The sequence below is a fragment of the Gopherus flavomarginatus genome, chromosome 1 (assembly GCF_025201925.1).
Source record: "Gopherus flavomarginatus isolate rGopFla2 chromosome 1, rGopFla2.mat.asm, whole genome shotgun sequence".
Classification (NCBI taxonomy): Eukaryota; Metazoa; Chordata; order Testudines; family Testudinidae; genus Gopherus; species Gopherus flavomarginatus.
The window spans coordinates 105,446,291-105,465,323 of NC_066617.1; the positions used below are offsets into that span (position 1 = coordinate 105,446,291).

The window sequence follows — 19,033 nt, forward strand, 5'->3', positions numbered from 1 at the left end:
TTTCGCGCCCAAGCCTGGGTTACTCGTGCAGACACCATAGCGTGGCAAGCATGGACCCTGCCCAACTATACACTGTTGTGAGCATCGCAAACACCTCGTGCATTGTCCTGTGGTATTTGCAGAGCCTAGCCAGGAGTCGCCACGTGGAAGAATGTGATGCCATGCAAATAGCCATGCTGGAAGCCATGGAATGGAACAATTCGACAGGCTTGTTGACACAATGGAACGCGGCTTCTGGTCCCAGGAAACAAGCACAGACTGATGGGACCACATAGTTATGCAGGCATGGGATGAGGAGCAGTGGCTGCATAACTTTTGAATGCATAAGGCCACTTTCATGGAACTTTGTGAGTTGCTTTCCCCAGCCCTGAACCGCAGAAATACCAAAATGAGACCTGCTATGACAGTTGATAAGTGAGTGGCGATAGCCCTGTGGAAGCTTGAAATGCCTGACTGCTACCGGTCATTCAGGAATCAGTTTGAAGTTGGTAAATTTACTGTGGGGGCTGTTGTGATCCAAGTAGCCAGGGCAATTAATCACTTTTGCTAAGAAGGGTAGTGGCTCTGGGAAATATGCAGGACAGAGTGGATGGCTTTGCCACAATCGGGTTCCCTAGCTGTGGTGGGGTGATAGATGGAATACACATCACTATCTTGGCACCAGACCACCTTGCCAAAGAGAACATAAACTGCAAGGGGTACTTCTTAATGGTGTTGTAAACGCTAGTGGATCACAAGGGCCATTTCACCAACATCAATGTGGGATGATCAGGAAAGGTAGATGATGTGCACATCTTTAGGAAGTCAGGTCTTTTCAGAAATCTGCAAGAAGGAACTTTCTTCCCAGACCAGAAAATTACTGTTGGTGATGTTGAAATGCCAATAGTTATCCTTGGAGACCCTGCCTACCCCCTGCTCCCATGGCTCATGAAGCCATACACAGGCAGCCTCGAAGCAGTAAGGAGCAGTTCAACCATAGGCTGAGCAAGTGCAGAATGGTGGTAGAATGTGCCTTTGGATGTTTAAAGGGCCGCTGGCACAGTTTACTCACTAGGTTAGACCCCAGCAAAAGCACTGTTCCCATTGTTGTTGCTCATGCTTGCTGTGCTCCACACTATCTGCAAAAGTAATGGGGAAAAGTTTCTGGCGGGGTGTGGGGGTTGAGACAGGTGGCCTGGCAGCCCATTTTGAACAGCCAGACACCAGCGCAATAGGAAGAGCACATTGAGGCACACTATGCCTCCGACAGGCTTTGAAAAACAGTTTCATGAATGATCCAACACTGATGGGACGTTCTGTGTGTTGTTCCTTACTCTTTTTTGCATGTATTTCCCTGTAAACTAAACCCCTACCAATCACAGTGTGCACAGTGAATAAAGAGCCTCTTGTCCTCAATTCATACATTTTTATTATGCTAACAAACACTGAACAGAGACAGCAATAAATAGCAAAGATAACCCGGGTCTAAGGGCCTGATAACACAGGGGGGAGGGGCAAGGACACGTAGCCTACTACAATTGCACTGTCTAGTAATCAGAGCTGTGGGAATGAGAGCCTTCTGCTCCATGAACTATCTCCTGGAGTTGAGTTCAAGGGATAACGGAGCTTCCCCCTTCTACCCCCCTGGATTCTAGGACGTCTGGGAGAAGAGTATATGGAACTTGGTGAGAGTGCAGCTGGCTCATCATTGAGTGCAGCGGGACTCTAAGGTCTAGCTGCCTTTCCTACACCTCAGCCAGACACCTCAACATGTCTGTTTGCTCCCCAACAAGCCGCAACATCTTCTCTTGCATATCACGCTCTTGATCCCTGCATGCTTTCCTGCCCTCTTGGTCGGTGCGCATGCTCTCCAACAGTGTAAGCCTCCATGCATTCAACTGGGCCCTGTCAGTCTTGGAGGAATGCATCAAATCACAGAACATGTCTTCCCTTGTCTGCTTTTTTCACCTTCTAATCTGGGACAGCCATTGTGTTGGTGTGGAGGAAGCACCCACAGACAACGTTGCAGCCGCAAGGAAAAACATACATTGTTGAAAACAGAAGGTTAACTCTTGCAATGAATGAAACACTTCACAGCAGTAAATACATTCCCTGAGGTACATGGCCACATTATGTCTTCTAAAAAGAAAAAAAGATAAAGAAAATCACTGTAAATTCAAGATGGAATATTACAGGGTCTGTCTGCTTATAAAAACTGGAGAAAAAAGCCTCGTCCAGCAGAAATACAATTACTTTTAGCCAAAAACACATTAGACCCCTACCAGCCAGATACACATTTGCAAATAAAGCAAAACAATCAAAAAGACTAAACCACCTTTCTACCTTTTGTACTTACTAAATTGGAATAGAAGATTAGAGAGCCTGTAGGTACATGTGGTCACTCTCAGAGCCCAGAGAGAACAAAGCAAAACCCAAAAAACACAAACAAAGGCTTCCCTCCACCGAGATTTGAAAGTATCTTGTCTCCTGATTGGTCCCCTGGTCATGTGTTTGGTTCCCTGTTTGTTAACCCTTTACAGATAAAAGAGACATTAACCCTTAACTATCTGTTTATGACACGCCCCACAAATCGCAGACAGTAGGGAACCTCACTGGCGGTGATTTCTTCCTAGAACTTTAGAATAAACAGATTAATACAACACATGCACCTTTACATATACTACTAAGTATGTAAACTACAAGACTTTCTACATTTCAAGGACAAATTTTAACCAGTGGATTCTGGGAAACTTTCACGAGAGAGTGCATCAGCTACTTTGTTAGAAGCTCCTGAAATGTGTTGAATTTTAAAATCAAAATCTTGGAGAGTTAAACTCCATCAAAGCAGTTTTTTGTTGTTTCCCTTGGCAGTATGAAGCCACTTTAGCACAGCATGGTCGGTTTGTAGCTGGAACCGTCGTCCCCAAACGTATGGGCGTAGCTTTTCCAGGGCGTACACAATGGTGAAGCATTCCTTTTCACTGAGTGACCAGTGACTTTCCCTCTCTGACAGTTTCTTGCTGAGAAACACGATAGGATGGAAGTTGTGATCTGGTCCTTCCTGCATGAGAACTGCTCCTATACCACGCTCAGATGCATCTGTGGTTACTAGGAATGGCTTGTCAAAGTCCAGGGCCCTTAGCACAGGGTCAGACATGAGCATTGCCTTAAGTTGGGTAAAGGCCTTTTGACACTCATCAGTCCACTTAACTGCATTTGGCTGGGTCTTTTTGGTCAGGTCGGTCAATGGGGCAGCGATTTGGCTGTAGTGTGGTACAAATCGCCTGTAGTATCCAGCCAAGCCTAAGAAGGATTGGACCTGTTTCTTGGACTTTGGGACAGGCCACTTTTGGATAGCATCCACCTTGGCCTGTAGGGGGTTTATGGTTCCTCGACCCACCTGGTGTCCCAGGTAAGTCACTCTGTTTTGGCCTATTTGACACTTTTTGGCCTTAACAGTTAGTCCTGCCTGCCTGATGCGCTCAAAGACTTTTTCCAGGTGTTCTAGGTGTTCGGGCCAGGAGTCAGAAAAAATGGCCACATCATCGAGGTAGGCATATGAGTCTATGAGTCTATGAGTCTAACTGCATATTCTCTCAATCCTGCTAGTAGACCATCTACCAGCCTTTGGAAGGTGGCGGGTGCATTTCACAGCCCGAAAGGAAGCACATTAAATTCATATATCCCCGCATGGGTGATGAATGCTGACCTTTCCTTGGCAGGTTTGTCTAGCGGTACTTGCCAGTATCCCTTGGTTAAGTCTATTGTAGATATGAACTGGGCACGTCCCAACTTTTCCAATAGCTCATCGGTGCGTGGCATTGGATAGTTGTCTGGACGAGTTACTGCATTTAGCTTACAGTAGTCCACGCAAAAGCGTATTTCCCCATCTGGTTTGGGTACCAGAACCACTGGAGATGCCCATGCACTGGTAGATCAGCGTATTATACCCATCTGTAGCATGTTCTGGATCTCCTGTTCTATCGCAGCTTGGGCGTGAGGAGACACTCGGTAGGGTGGGGTTCTAATTGGGTGAGCATTACCTGTGTCAATGGAGTGGTATGCCTGTTCAGTCCGTCCTGGGGTGGCTGAGAACTATGGGGCAAAGCAAGTGCACAGCTCCTTGATTTGTTGCCGCTGCAGACGTTCCAGTGTGATTGAGAGGTTCACCTCTTCCACACCACCGTCAGTTTTTCCTTCGTAGTAGACACCTTCAGGCCACTCAGCGTCATCTCCTCCCTGGGCTGTAAACTGGCAAACCTGTAAGTCTCTGGAATAAAAGGGCTTGAGAGAATTAACATGGTACATTCTGGGCTTGAGGGAGGAATTGGGAAATGCTATGAGGTAGTTAACAGCTCCCAGGCGCTCTTGGACCATGAATGGCCCTTCCCATGATGCTTCCATCTTATGGGCCTGTTGCGCCTTCAGGATCATAACCTGGTCTCCTACCTTGAAGGAACGCTCTCTGGTATGTTTATCATACCAGGCCTTTTGTTCTTTCTGAGCATCCTTTAGGTTTTCTTTAGCAAGGGCTAAAGAGTGTCGGAGGGTGTTTTGTAGGTTGCTTACAAAGTCTAGAATGTTAGTTCCTGGAGGAGGCGTAAACCCCTCCCATTGCTGCTTCACCAACTGTAATGGCCCCTTAACCTCGTGGCCATACACAAGTTTAAATGGTGAAAACCCTAAACTGGGATGTGGTACAGCCCTGTAGGCAAAAAGTAACTGCTGCAACACTAGGTCCCAGTCATTGGAGAGTTCATTGACGAATTTACGTATCATGGCCCCCAAAGTTCCATTAAACCTTTCCACCAGGCCATTGGTTTGATGATGATACGGGGTGGCAACCAAGTGGTTCACCCCATGAGTTTCCCACAGTTCTTTCATGGTCCCTACCAGGAAATTAGATCGTGAATCTGTAAGGATGTCGGAGGGCCAACCTACCCTGGCAAAAATGTCTGTTAGGGCCAGGCACACAGCTTTAGCCCTGGTGTTGCCTAGAGCTACTGCTTCCGGCCATTGGGTAGCAAAGTCCATGAAAGTCAGTATGTACTGCTTTCCTCTGGGTGTCTTTTTTGGGAAAGGACCCAGAATATCCACAGCTACTCGCTGAAATGGGACCTCAGTTATGGGGAGTGGCTGTAGAGGGGCCTTGACCTGGTCTTGGGGCTTCCCCACTTTTTGGCACACCTCACAAGACCGGACATACTTGGCAATGTCCTTGCCCATCCCCTCCCAGTGGAAGGACTTCCCCAACTGGTCTTTGGTTCTGTTCACCCCAGCATGGCCACTGGGATGATCATGGGCTAAGCTTAAGAGCTTTTCCCTGTACTTAGCTGGAACCACCAACTGTTTTTGCGGATGCCAGTCTTCCTGGTGTCCACCAGAAAGAGTCTCCTTGTATAAAAGTCCTTGTTCTACAACAAACCGGGATCGATTAGAAGAGCTGAGAGGCGGTGGGGTGCTCCGTGCCGCCGCCCAAGCTTTCTGAAGGCTGTCATCTGCTTCCTGCTCAGTCTGGAACTGTTCCCTTGAAGCTGGAGACACCAGTTCTTCCTTAGACTGTGGACTTGGGCTTGGTCCCTCTGGAAGCGATGTAGGTGATGGGGTTGTTTTTGTTGCTGGTGAACCGCTCTCCGCTGGTGCACCAGGGGGTATTTCAGTCTCTGGCTGAGCCTCTTGGGTGTGGTTGTCTGCTGCTTCAGCCGGTTTAGGCTCGCTGGCGCCCTCTGTCTTTGGGGTTGAAGATTGGTTTGCAATTGCTGGCGCTGGTGCTGGTTGCTTTTCCAGTTTCAGGTCTGGGACTGGAGTCACTGTGGCTGTTTTAGTCGTTGGCAGGGGATCCGGGTCCACTACCTCTGTCTGGGTCTCTGGTAACACAGACGGGGCCTCTGTGGACGGCTCAGGAACAGGAATGGGTCTGGAAGCTTGCCTGGTTTGGCTGCGTGTAACCATTCCCACTCTCTTGGCCCGCTTCACCTGGTTGGCCAAGTCTTCCCCCAGCAGCATGGGGATGGAATAATTGTCATAAACTGCAAAAGTCCACATTCCTGACCAGCCTTTGTACTGGACAGGCAGTTCAGCTGTAGGCAAGTCTACAGCTTGTGACATGAAGTGGTAAATTGTCACTTGGGCCTCTGGGTTGATGAATTTGGGGTCGACGAAGGATTGATGGATAGCTGACACTTGTGCCCCCATGTCTCTCCATGCAGTAAACTTCTTTCCGCCCACTCTCAAAATTTCCCTTCGCTCCAAGGGTATTTGAGAGGCATCTGGGCCTGGGGATCTTTGGTGTGATAGTGGTGTAATGAACTGCACTCGGTTGGGGTTCTTTGGGCAGTTGGCCTTTATATGTCCCAGTTCATTACATTTAAAGCATCGCCCAGCTGACTGGTCACTGGGCTGAGGTGGGTTACTGGAGACTGGTGAGGTGGGAGAATAGGGCGTCTGTGGCTTCCCTTGGGTTGTAGGTGGGGTCTTGAGTTGCCCTCGATTATAGGGTTTATTGTCGGTGTGTCCCCTGGGGTATTTGCTCCCCTTGACAGTAGCTTTTTTCTTTTCTGGCACTTCCATCCATTTGGCTCCAATCTCCCCCGCCTCGGTTACCGTTTTGGGCTTCCCATCTAGGATGTACCTCTCTATTTCCTCAGGAACACCATCTAAGAACTGCTCCATTTGTATCAGGAGGTGCAGCTCGTCCATATTGTTAACCTTTGTTCCTGATATCCAGGCCTCATAATTCTTTGCAATGTGGCAGGCGTGTCGGGGGAATGACACATCTGGATTCCATTTTAGGGCTCTGAACCGCCGACGGGCATGCTCAGGTGTTTTTCCCATTCTGTATCTGGCCTTGGTTTGAAAAAGTTTATAATCGTTCATGTTCTCTTTAGGCATTTCAGCCGCCACCTCTGCTAAAGGTCCACTAAGCTGTGGCCTCAGTTCTATCATGTACTGGTCTTCAGAGATGTTGTACCCAAGGCAGGCTCTTTCAAAATTTTCCAAGAAGGCCTCAGTGTCATCACCTGCCTTGTAGGTGGGAAATTTCTTGGGATGTAGAACAGTAACTGGAGAAGGGTTGTTAGGGTTGACTGGAGCATGCTGCCTAGCCTGCGCTAATTCCAGGGCCTGCCGGTGGGCCTGCCTCTGGAGTTCCAACTCTTTCTCTTTTATTTCCAGCTCTCTCCTGTGGGCAGCCTCTTTTTCTCTTTCTCTCAGCTCCATCTCTTGTAGTTTTTTTTCCATGTCTTGCCTGTGGTCTGCGTCTTTGATTTGTTCCTCTGCACCCAATTTTGCCCTGGAAGTCATGTTTCCTGCTTTTTTGGTGTTGGGGCGCCCTCTTCTGGTTTACTGCCTGAACTGCTGCTTCTTTGTTGCCTCCTTGGGTTTGCCTAGCAACAGTGCCTTTTTTAACTTCTTTTACCTAATTTTTCGCGTTTAAATTAAAACAAAAGAAAACCCTTTGATATGCAAATGTGTTCTGCTGGGGTCTGTTGCTGACCACTTAAGCCTGCTTTGTTTAACAAAAGACCCTTGTTAAACCTTAGTCTCTCTGCCTTCAGTGTACTCAGAAGGAAGAGAGAAAGAAAAAAAAACCCTGCAGACTTGCTTTAAAAAAACCCCTTTTCTCTGCTTATAAGCAGCTAGCAGAGAAAAAAGAAAAATAATAATCTTACTGGCTTTTCAATTCTTATCCCAACGCTGCACACCATGTCATAGTATAATTCCCAATTCTGAACCTTAGCGTCCAAAATATGGGTACTAGCATGAATTCCCCTAAGCTTAATTACCAGCTTAGATCCTGTAGTGCTGCCACCAATCAGGACTTAGGGTAGAGTGCCTGATAAACTCTGGTCTCCCCCAAACCCTTCCCTGGGGACCCCCAAGACCCAAATTCCTTGAGTCTCACAACAAAGGGGAATAAACCATTTCCCTTCCCCCTCCTCCCCTCCAGGTGTTCCCTCCCTGGGCTCCTGGAGAGATATACAGATTCAAGCTCCGTGAATCTAAACAAAGGGATTCCCCCTTCTCCTTTCTTCCTCCCAGATCGTTCCCACCTTGGGTACACTAGGAGATCACCGTGATTCAAACTCCTTGAATCACAACACAGAGAAATCAGGTGGGTTCCCCCCCTTTCTCTTCCCCTCCCTTCTCCTTCCCTGTTAAGTACAGATTCAATTCCCTTGAGCCTCAACAAGGGGAAAAATCAGACAGGTCTTAAAAGCAAAACTTTTAATAAAAGAAAAAAAGAATAAAGAAAATCACTGTAAATTCAAGATGGAATATTACAGGGTCTGTCAGCTTATAAAAACTGGAGGAAAAAGCCTCGTCCAGCAGAAATACAATTTAAAATACTTTTAGCCAAATACACATTAGACCCCTACCAGCCAGATACACATTTGCAAATAAAGCAAAACAATTAAAAAGACTAAACCACCTTTCTACCTTTTGTACTTACTAAATTGGAATAGAAGATTAGAGAGCCTGTAGGTACGTGTGGTCACTTTCAGAGCCCAGAGAGAACAAAGCAAAACCCAAAAAACACAAACAAAGGCTTCCCTCCACCGAGATTTGAAAGTATCTTGTCTCCTGATTGGTCCCCTGGTCATGTGTTTGGTTCCCTGTTTGTTAACCCTTTACAGGTAAAAGAGACATTCACCCTTAACTATCTGTTTATGACAGTCCTGCCTACAGTACTTCTGGAAGCAGAATTTTAGCTCACACGAGCATATGGAAAGTGCAAATGGATTTTCCCAGAAATATTATAAATGAATACAATTGCTGATCCGCTATTTTTCACAGTATTTGGATCCTCTTCAAAGTGTCTATTGTCAGGGCCTGTCTGATAGTGTTGGGGGTCTGAATGTAAAGTTTCTATGTGCTTTCATCACTTTGTCAATTCTCGTTCTTTCTGTAAATTCTTTCCCCTTGTTGTCATTAAATCTTCCCAGTTTCTCTCAGTCTTCCCCTCCATCACTTTCCCCGTGTTCTCTTTGTCTTTCTGCATTTTCTCTTAATCCTCCTTCCTTTCAATTGTATTCACTCAATCCACCCACCCAAAACCATTAAACAAATTCTAAGAATGTGGGGGGAAATGCACCCCCAGTATTTGAACTGTCCAGCGAGGAAAACAACACCAACTAAGAACTGGCCAAGGGCACCCTTTTCTGGATTTTTCAATTTACTACAAAAACAAAACAAAACAAAACAAAATCCAGAGGATCCTTCTAATTAGAAATGTTTTATTGAAAATGTTATAATTTCTGTAGACTCATTTACAATCTAGATTGTAGTAGAATTACCATGAAGTCTGAATAAGGGGGAGTGCATGGCTGTGCTACCCAGAACAAACCACAGAGCGAATTAGGAGATAATCACAGTTCAGTCCTTGTCACTCCTTTATCCCAGGGGGAAATAAGCTGTACCAGATAAAGGGCTGGCATGACTTATTTCCCACTCTGTGCCAGCTCTATTGTGCTCCTCACCCCTGCAAATCCACTCTCTGGCTCCCTGCATTGGAGGGGGAGTCGCAGCCCTGCAGTGGTAGCTCTCTCCTTTGCACACAGATGAGCAATAAGGGTAACGAGGCGAGAAAGTGGGCTTACAATTAAACCCTAAGGATTTTTGCCATGGACACTAAAGAAGGAGCCAATGTTTTTTTCCTATCTAGTAAGGAGTGAGCAGGTACATGTTCTTTCCTGGTGCCTTACCTACCATTCATTGCATTCCAATGAGCTCTGTTCTGGTTACAAGCTCATTGAGGAAGCTTGTCTTGATTTCCTTGAAATGGTTCAAAAGTATGAGTCCATGTTATGGTGGCATAGCCAACTTCTCCTTTTGCTTCCCTACCTTGTCTCCTATGTGTTTGATCTTCTTGGGACAGTATCAGAGACTGGAACAGGATGTGCCTCTGTCTTCTCCGTCTCCTTCTAGGGATGGGCCTCTTATGTCTACAGTGCAATTGAAAACCCAGGGCAAGCTACTGCCAGCTGACTGGGACTCTGCTGAAGGGACTATTTAATTGTGGGGTAGATGTTTGGGCTCAGGCTGCAGCCTCGGCTCTAGCACCCTGCAAGATGGCCTAATCCTGGTACAATTTTGAAACAGAGGTCAGATTACCAATGTTCTGCCTACCCTCTGAAGAGGTCCCCCCTCACAGCCTCTGCTCACGGAACACCAAAACAGTCTCCTCCTTCAAGAAGCAATTCCAGTGGGTAGAGAAAACTGAGGGGACTCAGCATGGAGAAGGGATCAAATGAATTAGATGTTTCAGAGGGGGAGCACAGGAAGAGGTTTCAGCACAGCATCACTGCTGGTGGGGAGCCCTGTTTCTCTTTGCCTTGCTACATTTTTCTCCAAAAAAACATGCTTTTGTTATTAGGGCATGAAGATGAAAGAGGTGATATAACACATAGACTGCTTGTGATGGGGTAGAGTTTTATTTCAGGTAGGTTTCCATAAGGGGGCCTGTCTTTTACCTGTGTAATTGAATAAAAGGGTGTAAAATAACCTCTGGACTGGTTTCTCTCTGCATTGCAACTACTATACCCAACACCTCAAATAAAAACAAAAGGGATTTGGAATAAGAAAGATTCATGACAGAGGTGGTTAGATAAAGTTTGCCAAAAAATTGTGAAATTTTGTTTCTGGTTTTCACCAAATTGTCATTTTTGACAAAAGTTTCCAATTACAGCTGGTTATTAACATTTTTGCATTCTTGCTCTACACTGTGGTCAGGAATAAAACTCCTGCTAACAGTACTACCAACCCCAAAGCATTCAGAAATCATGGGTCAGGCCCTGAAAGCATGAGACTGGTGTTTCAAAATAACTTATGTGGGGGTATTTTTGTTTGCTGTTTTTTTGAGCCTGGAAGATTTGTATTTTCAAGCTCTTCTCCACAGCCCTGAGGACAATAAACTTACCTGTTAAAACTAAAAGCTGAAATGTTCATGTAATCAGAAGACCACTGGGGCTTTAAAAGAAAAACCAACCCCAACAAAACAAAGAACAACACATATTACCAGACTCCCAGTAAAATCACAGGCAGTGGGCAACGTAGATTTTCAGGAAGCTACTGCTAGCTGCACCACTGACACCAGCATCCATCCTTCCGACAAGATTTATAACAAATAAATGCCATCGGTAACCTTACTGGCTCGGCAGAAAGGAGGAGGACTGTGTGTGGACACTCAAGGCTGGGGAATGAAGTATGGGAACTACAGCTGGTACCGAATGTAGCAGCGCGTGGCCTCAGCAACATGGGTTATGCGTGAGTGCATAAAACGTGTGTCCTTCACTCAAGCCATTGGCTCCTCAAACAACATCCCATCAAATTCACTCCTCCGGGCCCCCATCTTCAGGATTCTTAGTGATCCGAACCAGGGGAACTTAAAAAGCTCATTTCATGGTCCAGGATCCGTCTATCCCGGTGTCGGGCACGGCGTGGGACCTTGACTAAGCACTACGCTCTCAGCTATCAAACGCACCCTGCAGGGCCGGGAGCAGGCGCGCTGCTGGAGCAGACCCGCAGTACCTGTTCTGCGGAGAAGCAGCAGGTTCCCAGGGGCTAGCTTCTTTTTGTGCAAGCAAAGCAACCGAGCGCCTGTTCCCCCCGCTCCCCATCCCCTGCAAACGCTGCAATGCCTAAGCCGCTCCTGTCTTCTGGCTGCGCACTGGCACCAGCTAGGGAGAAGAAACACCCCCCACTAGGCAAATAGCTCCCGTCTCCTGGCCTGATCTCCCCAGGGGGCAACTTAGGACTTTGCTCTTGCTTGAACTCCCCGCTCAGTTCGGCCCTTCTCACCACCCGGGGCGGCTTTGTGTTCCCGGTACAAAGGAGGAAACAACCCGCTCTCCTGCGCGCGGAGGGGCAGGTGCAGCAGGAGACGAGGCGTCTGGCTCCCAGGCAGCTGGCAGCGAGCCAGGCGGGACCCTGCGCCGCAGCCCGCCTTAGAGCCCGGGCGGGCGGAGTGCAGGAGCGCGCGCGCGCAGGCGGGCGCTAGCCAAGCTGCTGCAGCTGCTGCTGGTCCGTGTGCGCGTCTGCCTGGCTCGTGGCCACCGGCGCCCAGCTCAGGTTGCATCAGACAAACCTCCCAGCTTGGACCGCCTCCCCCTCTGCCTCTGCTTGTCCTCGGGAGCGGGGCACAGGTGTTCACTTCGCCACCGCGCTGCTGCAGCTGCTCCCGGCAGAGCCTCGGACCTGCGAGCCGCCGGCACCCAAGATCCTGCAAAAATGCTGTGGACAGCGCATCAGCTGTTGAGGAAATTCTCCACCACGGCCACAGTGAGTGTGTGAGGACGGGCTCCCCTCAGGAGAGAGCTGTGCAGGAGGCCCTAGCTCGGGAATGAGCAGTAGGGTTGTCCGGAGTGGGGGTGGGTCAGGGCAGGCTTAGTGGGACTCGGCAAATATATCGCTTTTGCTTGCAAGGCTGTGAGCATATATTTGTTTTCTGTATTTGGATGAGAAGCTGCAATAGCCCAGGAATGGGGAGCGGGAGGGGGGGACAAGTCAGCGGTGCTTGGATAATACCTTTGCAAGGAAAGGATAAAAATAGGCCGAGATTTTATCCCACGAATTTTGGCACTGGACGATCAGAGGTCCCGTCAGGGGATATTTGGCATGTTTACAAAAATAGGAGCATCTTGCTTTGGCAGACTATGATGGAGCTCGGTATATGGCGCGGATTTCGGTATAGTCTCTGATACCGTGCACTGTATCGCAGGCGTCTGGAAGCTGCAACGAAGAAAATCGATGATGCTTTTGTAACATCTTTGCTTTGCAGGAATCTGAACTGGCAATCGTGTTCTCACGGAGGGGAGCTCAGCGGTGCTCCGAGGCTGTAATTGCTGCGAAAGAGGCTAAAGATCTGCTTCTCAAACGGAAAATAGCCAGGCTTGTTCCCACCACTGCAGTCAAACTGGGAACAGGCATGGCTATTTCTTATGGAGAAGTAAACCTTCAGCCTAGGTTGACGAGATGTCCCGATTTTATAGGGATAGGCCCGCTTTTGGGGTCTTTTTCTTATACAGGCTCCTGTTACCCCCCTCCCCCCCTTTTTCACACTTGCTGTCTGGTCATCCTACTTCAGTCCCTGCTCCAAATGCTGGCCTTGGAGGCGTGTCAGTCTGTGAACATCAGTTCCTAAACTCTGGCTGTAGAGAATTAATGCAAGACGGACATTTATCTGTCTGGTGTTGGATTAAACTGCATAGCTCTGCTGGGAGACTGATAACAATCCAAGCTCTTTATAGCCGGTTAAATGTGTCCTATAAAATTTGATGTAAAGTAGACAAGTTGCTTCGGGTACTCTGGTTAAGATTCAGGGATGCAGCTGACTTCAGTTTGAGGGTGGTTTTTCTCCCCCCCGAAGCCCACTCTGTGTTTCATATTTGACAGTATGACCAAGGGTGAGGATGGCTGTTTGCCTGGGGAATCTGCTTTGAAGGGTTTTTACAGTGAGACTTTAGCCAAGCTCTTTGGAATTACATCAGCAATGTGAATGGATGACTGACAGGTTGCATGCAGAGATATGGATGGGGAGAGGCAGTGCTATTGGTTTTCATTCTGAGGAGCAAGGCGTGAGTCCTGACGCTACGTAGAATTAAAGTTATCATGTTAATGTATCCTTTGAGAAGCATTTTACATCCTTTTAAAAGAGATGTAGCATTAAAGAATATTTCCCTTGTCATCACTAACAGTGTCTAAATTGTTGAAGAGAATAAATATAATATTGTAACCAGAATGGGAGCTATTGAAAATTAATCCGCAGGGAAACTGAACTGAAAGCATTACCAGTGAAACATGTTAGAGATGCACACACCATAGGCAATTCCAGAAATATTTGTTATTTATAACAGTGAAATGAATACCCTTTGCAATATTAACTTTTCTCTTCAAAAGGAAATACGATATGTAGCATGAACACATTTTCACTTTTTAGTGATTTGCTTTTGATATGAGACTTGTAAGAGTATTAATATATGCAGTGCTTCTGTATTCTTATTCTATGTTGCACGAGGTGCATGAGAGAAGAATAAGAATCAGAATGGAGTAAATGTTGAAATGCTGTGTGTCATATAAACAGCCGTTAAAATAAACTCTAGTAATTTTATTTTATATAAGGTAAATGAATAAAATCAATGGATATTGTAGCCAATATTTTCAAAGTATGTGCCTAAAAAATTAGACAGCTATATCTATATTTAGGCATCTGCATAAAAGAGGACTGATTTTCAGAAATGTTAAAAATCCACAACTTCCTCTGAAGCCAATGGAATCTGTGGATGCTCAACATCCCTTAAAAGGAGGCCACTTTTATTTAGATGCCCAAGTGTGGATTTGGGTGCCTGTCTTTGTACATCACCTGTACAAACTAGTTTTCAGGTTGTGTGCTCTTCTGCACCGATCTTGTTTTCTGCATCTGGCTATGGAGAATCATATCAAAGTAAAATGAGAATGAATTTTGAGATCTTCCCATGAGTATTTTTATCCCCATTATAATACGAGCGAAGTAATACCGTATGGAAGAAAAAAGAAAACAAAATCAAGTTCAACAAATGAAAATTAAATAAGAATGTTCAAACACTTTCCAAATCCCTTATCCTTTGCTCACGCAGCTTTGTAAGACCATGGATATTCTCCATGTTAACAAAATTCCTCTAGAACTTCCCTTGCAGTAAAAATAAAAGGGCCTCTATACCTTGTAAAATTGAGCCATCTCTCTGTCATCAGTCTGAGCTCCACTATTTTCCAGGCCTGTTGGGATAACTCCAAAAAAGAAAGGAAGAAGTCTCCACCAATAATGAATAATCATGAACCTTCCCATGAGAAGCAGTGCATCTGATAACTTTGTGTGCTCATTGTCAGCAAGGTATTTACAAGGGAAGCTCAACATTGTCTCTGTAGTACCAATACATATGTCCAAAGCAATAACAAGTCCATTATCAGTAATGTATATGAGGATTGCTCTTATTAATATATCACCATATGCCACCTGCATGATTTGATGACATTTAGTGAGCTCCTGTTTAGGAGCTAGACTGTGGGATCTATCTTTGTAGTGATCCATCCCAGAGGTGGCATTTCAATGAAGAAGTAACTACCAAACCATCCTACATTCCCCCATAATTTTACAGAATTTGCATTTTTATGCAGTTCTACCATGTCTCCATATCATTTTGTTGCAAGGAATTTCCACTCTCAAAAGACTAGCAAGTTGTGTAAATAGTTTTAGAGGAAAATCTTCCAATTCCAGAACAAGACACAGGTTTACAGTAAGATCTTCAGCTGTGCCACTCAATTGGTACTTTTAAATAGGACAAAACGAAGCAACCAGAAGTAAAGAAAGGGATTTATGGCCTGATCCTGCAATCCCCATCTTGTATGGGACTCCATTGAACTCAATAGGAGTTCTAAGCCTGGAGGTCTTATGATTTGACTCTTACTTTCTACTAGATACAAATATATGTGACCATACAATACAGGATTGCATTATCTGTACTGAATGTTAATGGAAACTATGGCAGCACCATAGATGTGATGGAAAAAACATTAGAGAAAGTCCTCCTGATGCAAGTTACTTGTTCTACATTTGTTCTCTTGTTAACTGTCACTCAATAGCACCTCAAGTACACAGAAGTAGTGGTGTTTTAGACTTGTATTTTAATTTTTCAGTGTTACTGAAAAATTATAGTATCAGACAGCACTGGTGCAGGTGCAGCAGAAGTTGCCAATGTGGATGGGAGTAGTAAAAATGCTGGAACCTTGTCTACACTGGCATGTACACTGTTGCTACCTCCAGTACAGTTGTACTATTGGTGCTAACAGCTATAATACGGCAACATATTTTTCTAGTGTAGATGAGAATTTCTTGTTTTAAATTACAACATGCACATTATCCCTTGAAATTTTTATATCCTGGCAATGCAACATGGCCACAGATACTGAGTGCAGTTTACTCTCTGAATCCAGAGTTTTTGTAGTCTCAGACTCCTAAATGCAGAAGCTGGCGAACCTAAAAACTCAGACACATAAAAATACATGCACAGTTTTAGCTTCTGTTAAGGTCCCTTCAGAAATTTGGCTATTCAGGTATGCCTCTCACACTTACTTTTTGTTTTCAAGAAAGGAAGAGTTTAACTCTTCTGATGGTACTTAATTGGTCATTATTTGTGGATGATAAATGATCTATATGGACTTTTTGTTACCTTCATTTGCTGGTATTCCTTATTTAGCGGGGAATACACTGAAAAATTAAAATACAAGTCTAAAACACCACTACTTCTGTGTACTTGAGGTGCTATTGAGTGACAGTTAACAAGAGAACAAATGTAGAACAAGTAACTTGCATCAGGAGGACTTTCTCTAATGTTTTTTCCATCACATCTATGGTGCTGCCATTATCAATTAACATTCCATAGAAATCAGTGGATTTCATACGGTATGAGATACATTCAGTAGCACAGCAGGTGAACACTTCTTGAACTTGCCTGGAGTGTTCATAAACAGTTAAATGGTTAGAAAAACCCAATCTCAGATTTTTATAACTGGGACTGTGTTTCTGAAAAGCAGAAGCTGAGGTGATGAAGCACTGGTAGCAAGACTTATCTGTGGCCATGTTGCATTGCCAGGATATAAAAATTTCAAGGGATAATGTGCATGTTGTAATTTAAAACAAGAAATTCTCATCTACACTAGAAAAATATGTTGCCGTATTATAGCTGTTAGCACCAATAGTACAACTGTACTGGAGGTAGCAACGGTGTACATGCCAGTGTAGACAAGGCTCCAGCATTTTTACTACTCCCATCCACATTGGCAACTTCTGCTGCACCTGCACCAGTGCTGTCTGATACTATAATACAGGAGGACTTTTTCTGTACTGTTGCAACCTACAGGACAAATTTTACCCTTGGCCAAATTCATTTCCTGTTGTCTTCACTGCAGGTTGCATGCACATGTCAAAGTTAGACTCAGGACTCACAGTTTGTCAGACCACTCTGTTTTATTAGCACAGCGCTCTGCTGATAACACCTAGATCATGTGAGCACCATTCAAGACACAAACTATCTTATTTATACAGATAAAAGGGCGAGAACTTAACAAGATAACAAAGGAAGCAGAATCTGATAAGTTTACCTGGGCTAGACATACATATCCTATTTCCTTACTAACAATTACCAATCTTCTATTAATGTTTCACCATTAGCACCATTGTTTATGCCTAATGTTTCTTTTCCTGGCACCTGTATTTTAACATTTCTTATTTCTGCTTAAAAGTACATACAACATTTCTTTAATCCATTCTTATTTTTACAATATAATTCATTTTACTTTCGCACACACATCCAAGAGAACATTATGGCTCGAAATAGCCCTACAGGAATTTTCCTAATTCATGAACATTTCCTGTATTCATGAACATCCTACCAATTTTTAAGACCTCTTTCTGGGGCTGACTGTGTAGCTGAAATACAATTTAAAATGGATCATTTCATGTCATTTGCAAAAAGTACTGCAACTGACTCTTCATCATGAAATTGTTTGTTTATTTCAAAGTATTGTATTATATCTTTCAGTACCTGAATGTTTGCTAATCTATACAGGATTTGTAAGACACTCATATGGGCAGTTCAAATCCTCTGGGACCCAAATGGTGACCCTAGTGGTTGTGGTACCTGTGTGTCCCCGTTTCTCTAATGAAGAGGCAGCATCCCCTGGTAGGAGAGAAGCTAGAACCTAGAGATGTTCCCTCAGGGAAAGAAGCAGGAGTTGCACCTGACTTTCAAATGGCACGTATAAAGAGAGCAAAGTCCTAAGAAGGCTCCTGCTGCAGCTGCTAGGACAAAACTGTTTCCTGCTGTCTGAAGGATTGCTACAAACATATGTACTTTTTGTTTGCTTGTTTTTAGGGCTGTCAAGATTTAAAAAAAATAGTTGTGATTAGCTGCACTGTTAAAAGAATGCCAATTTAAATGTATTATAAATATTTTGAATGTTTTTTTACATTTTCAAGTATTGATTTCAATTATAACACAGAATACAAAGTGTACAGTGCTCACCTCATATTATTATTTTTGATTACAAACATTTGCACTGTAAAATGATAAACAAGAGAAATAGTGTTTTTCAGTTCACCTCGTACAAGTACAGTAGTGCAATCTCTTTATCCTGAAAGTGCAACTTACAAATGTAGAAATATTATTTTTTACATAACTGCACTCAAAAACAAATCAATATAAAACTTTAGAGCCTACAAATCGAAGCATGAAGGGGCATACGAATGTTTAGCATATCTGGCATGTAAATACCTTGCAGCACTGGCTACAACAGTGCTATGAGAAAGCCTGTTCTCACTTTCAGATCACATTGTAAATAAGAAGCGGACAGCATTATCTCTCATAAATTTAAACAAACTTGTTTGTCTTATCAATTGGCTGAACAAGAAGTAGGAACTGAGTGGACAGTACTACAAAGATCTGTTATGTGAGGTAAGGACTTTGGAACTGGGCTCAGCCACAGATACCTTGAGTGACTTGAACTAATGTAACATTGAACATAGTGTCAAGTTGTCATAAACAGATAGCTAAGGGTTAATGTCTCTTTCACCTATAAAGGGTTAACAAACAGTGACCTGCAAACACTTGACCAGAGGACCAATCAGAAGACAAGATACTTTCAAATCTCATGGGAGGGAAGCCTTTGTTTGTGGGTTTGGGGTTTGGCTTTGTTCTCTCTGGGTCCTGGATGGGACTAGAGGTGCAACCAGGTTTCTGCCAATCTCCCTGCTACAGTCTCTTATCTATTCAGAATTGTAAGTAAGAAAAGGCTGTCATAGTCTTTTAATTTGTTTTTTTTTCATTTACATATGTGTACTTGCTGGAAGTAGCTTAAATTGTGTTTCTGCTGGAGAAGGTTTCTTTCTATTGTTTATAAGTTGAAAGACCCTGTAACTTTTTACCATCTAAATTGCAGAGATAAACCTTTTACTTTTTTCTTTCTTTTTTTATTAAAAGTTTTGCTTTTAAGACCTGTCTGATTTTTTTTCTCCTAGTTAAGG

At 44.5% G+C, this 19,033-nt stretch overlaps 2 protein-coding genes across 6 annotated transcripts in view; one reads left to right on the forward strand and one right to left on the reverse strand.

The window, feature by feature from the left end:
• The window catches only part of WASHC4 (WASH complex subunit 4), a 275,049-nt gene that overhangs the window by 69,979 nt on the left and 186,037 nt on the right, over nucleotides 1-19,033 (reverse strand). The gene's annotated exons all lie outside the window — the stretch shown is intronic.
• Nucleotides 12,050-19,033, forward strand: part of ALDH1L2 (aldehyde dehydrogenase 1 family member L2) — a 49,727-nt gene continuing 42,743 nt past the window's right edge. Inside the window, exon 1 of the mRNA XM_050945586.1 lies at nucleotides 12,050-12,258. Coding sequence (XP_050801543.1) covers nucleotides 12,208-12,258 — 51 coding nt within the window. The 5' untranslated portion in view covers nucleotides 12,050-12,207. The remainder of the gene's footprint in view (nucleotides 12,259-19,033) is intronic.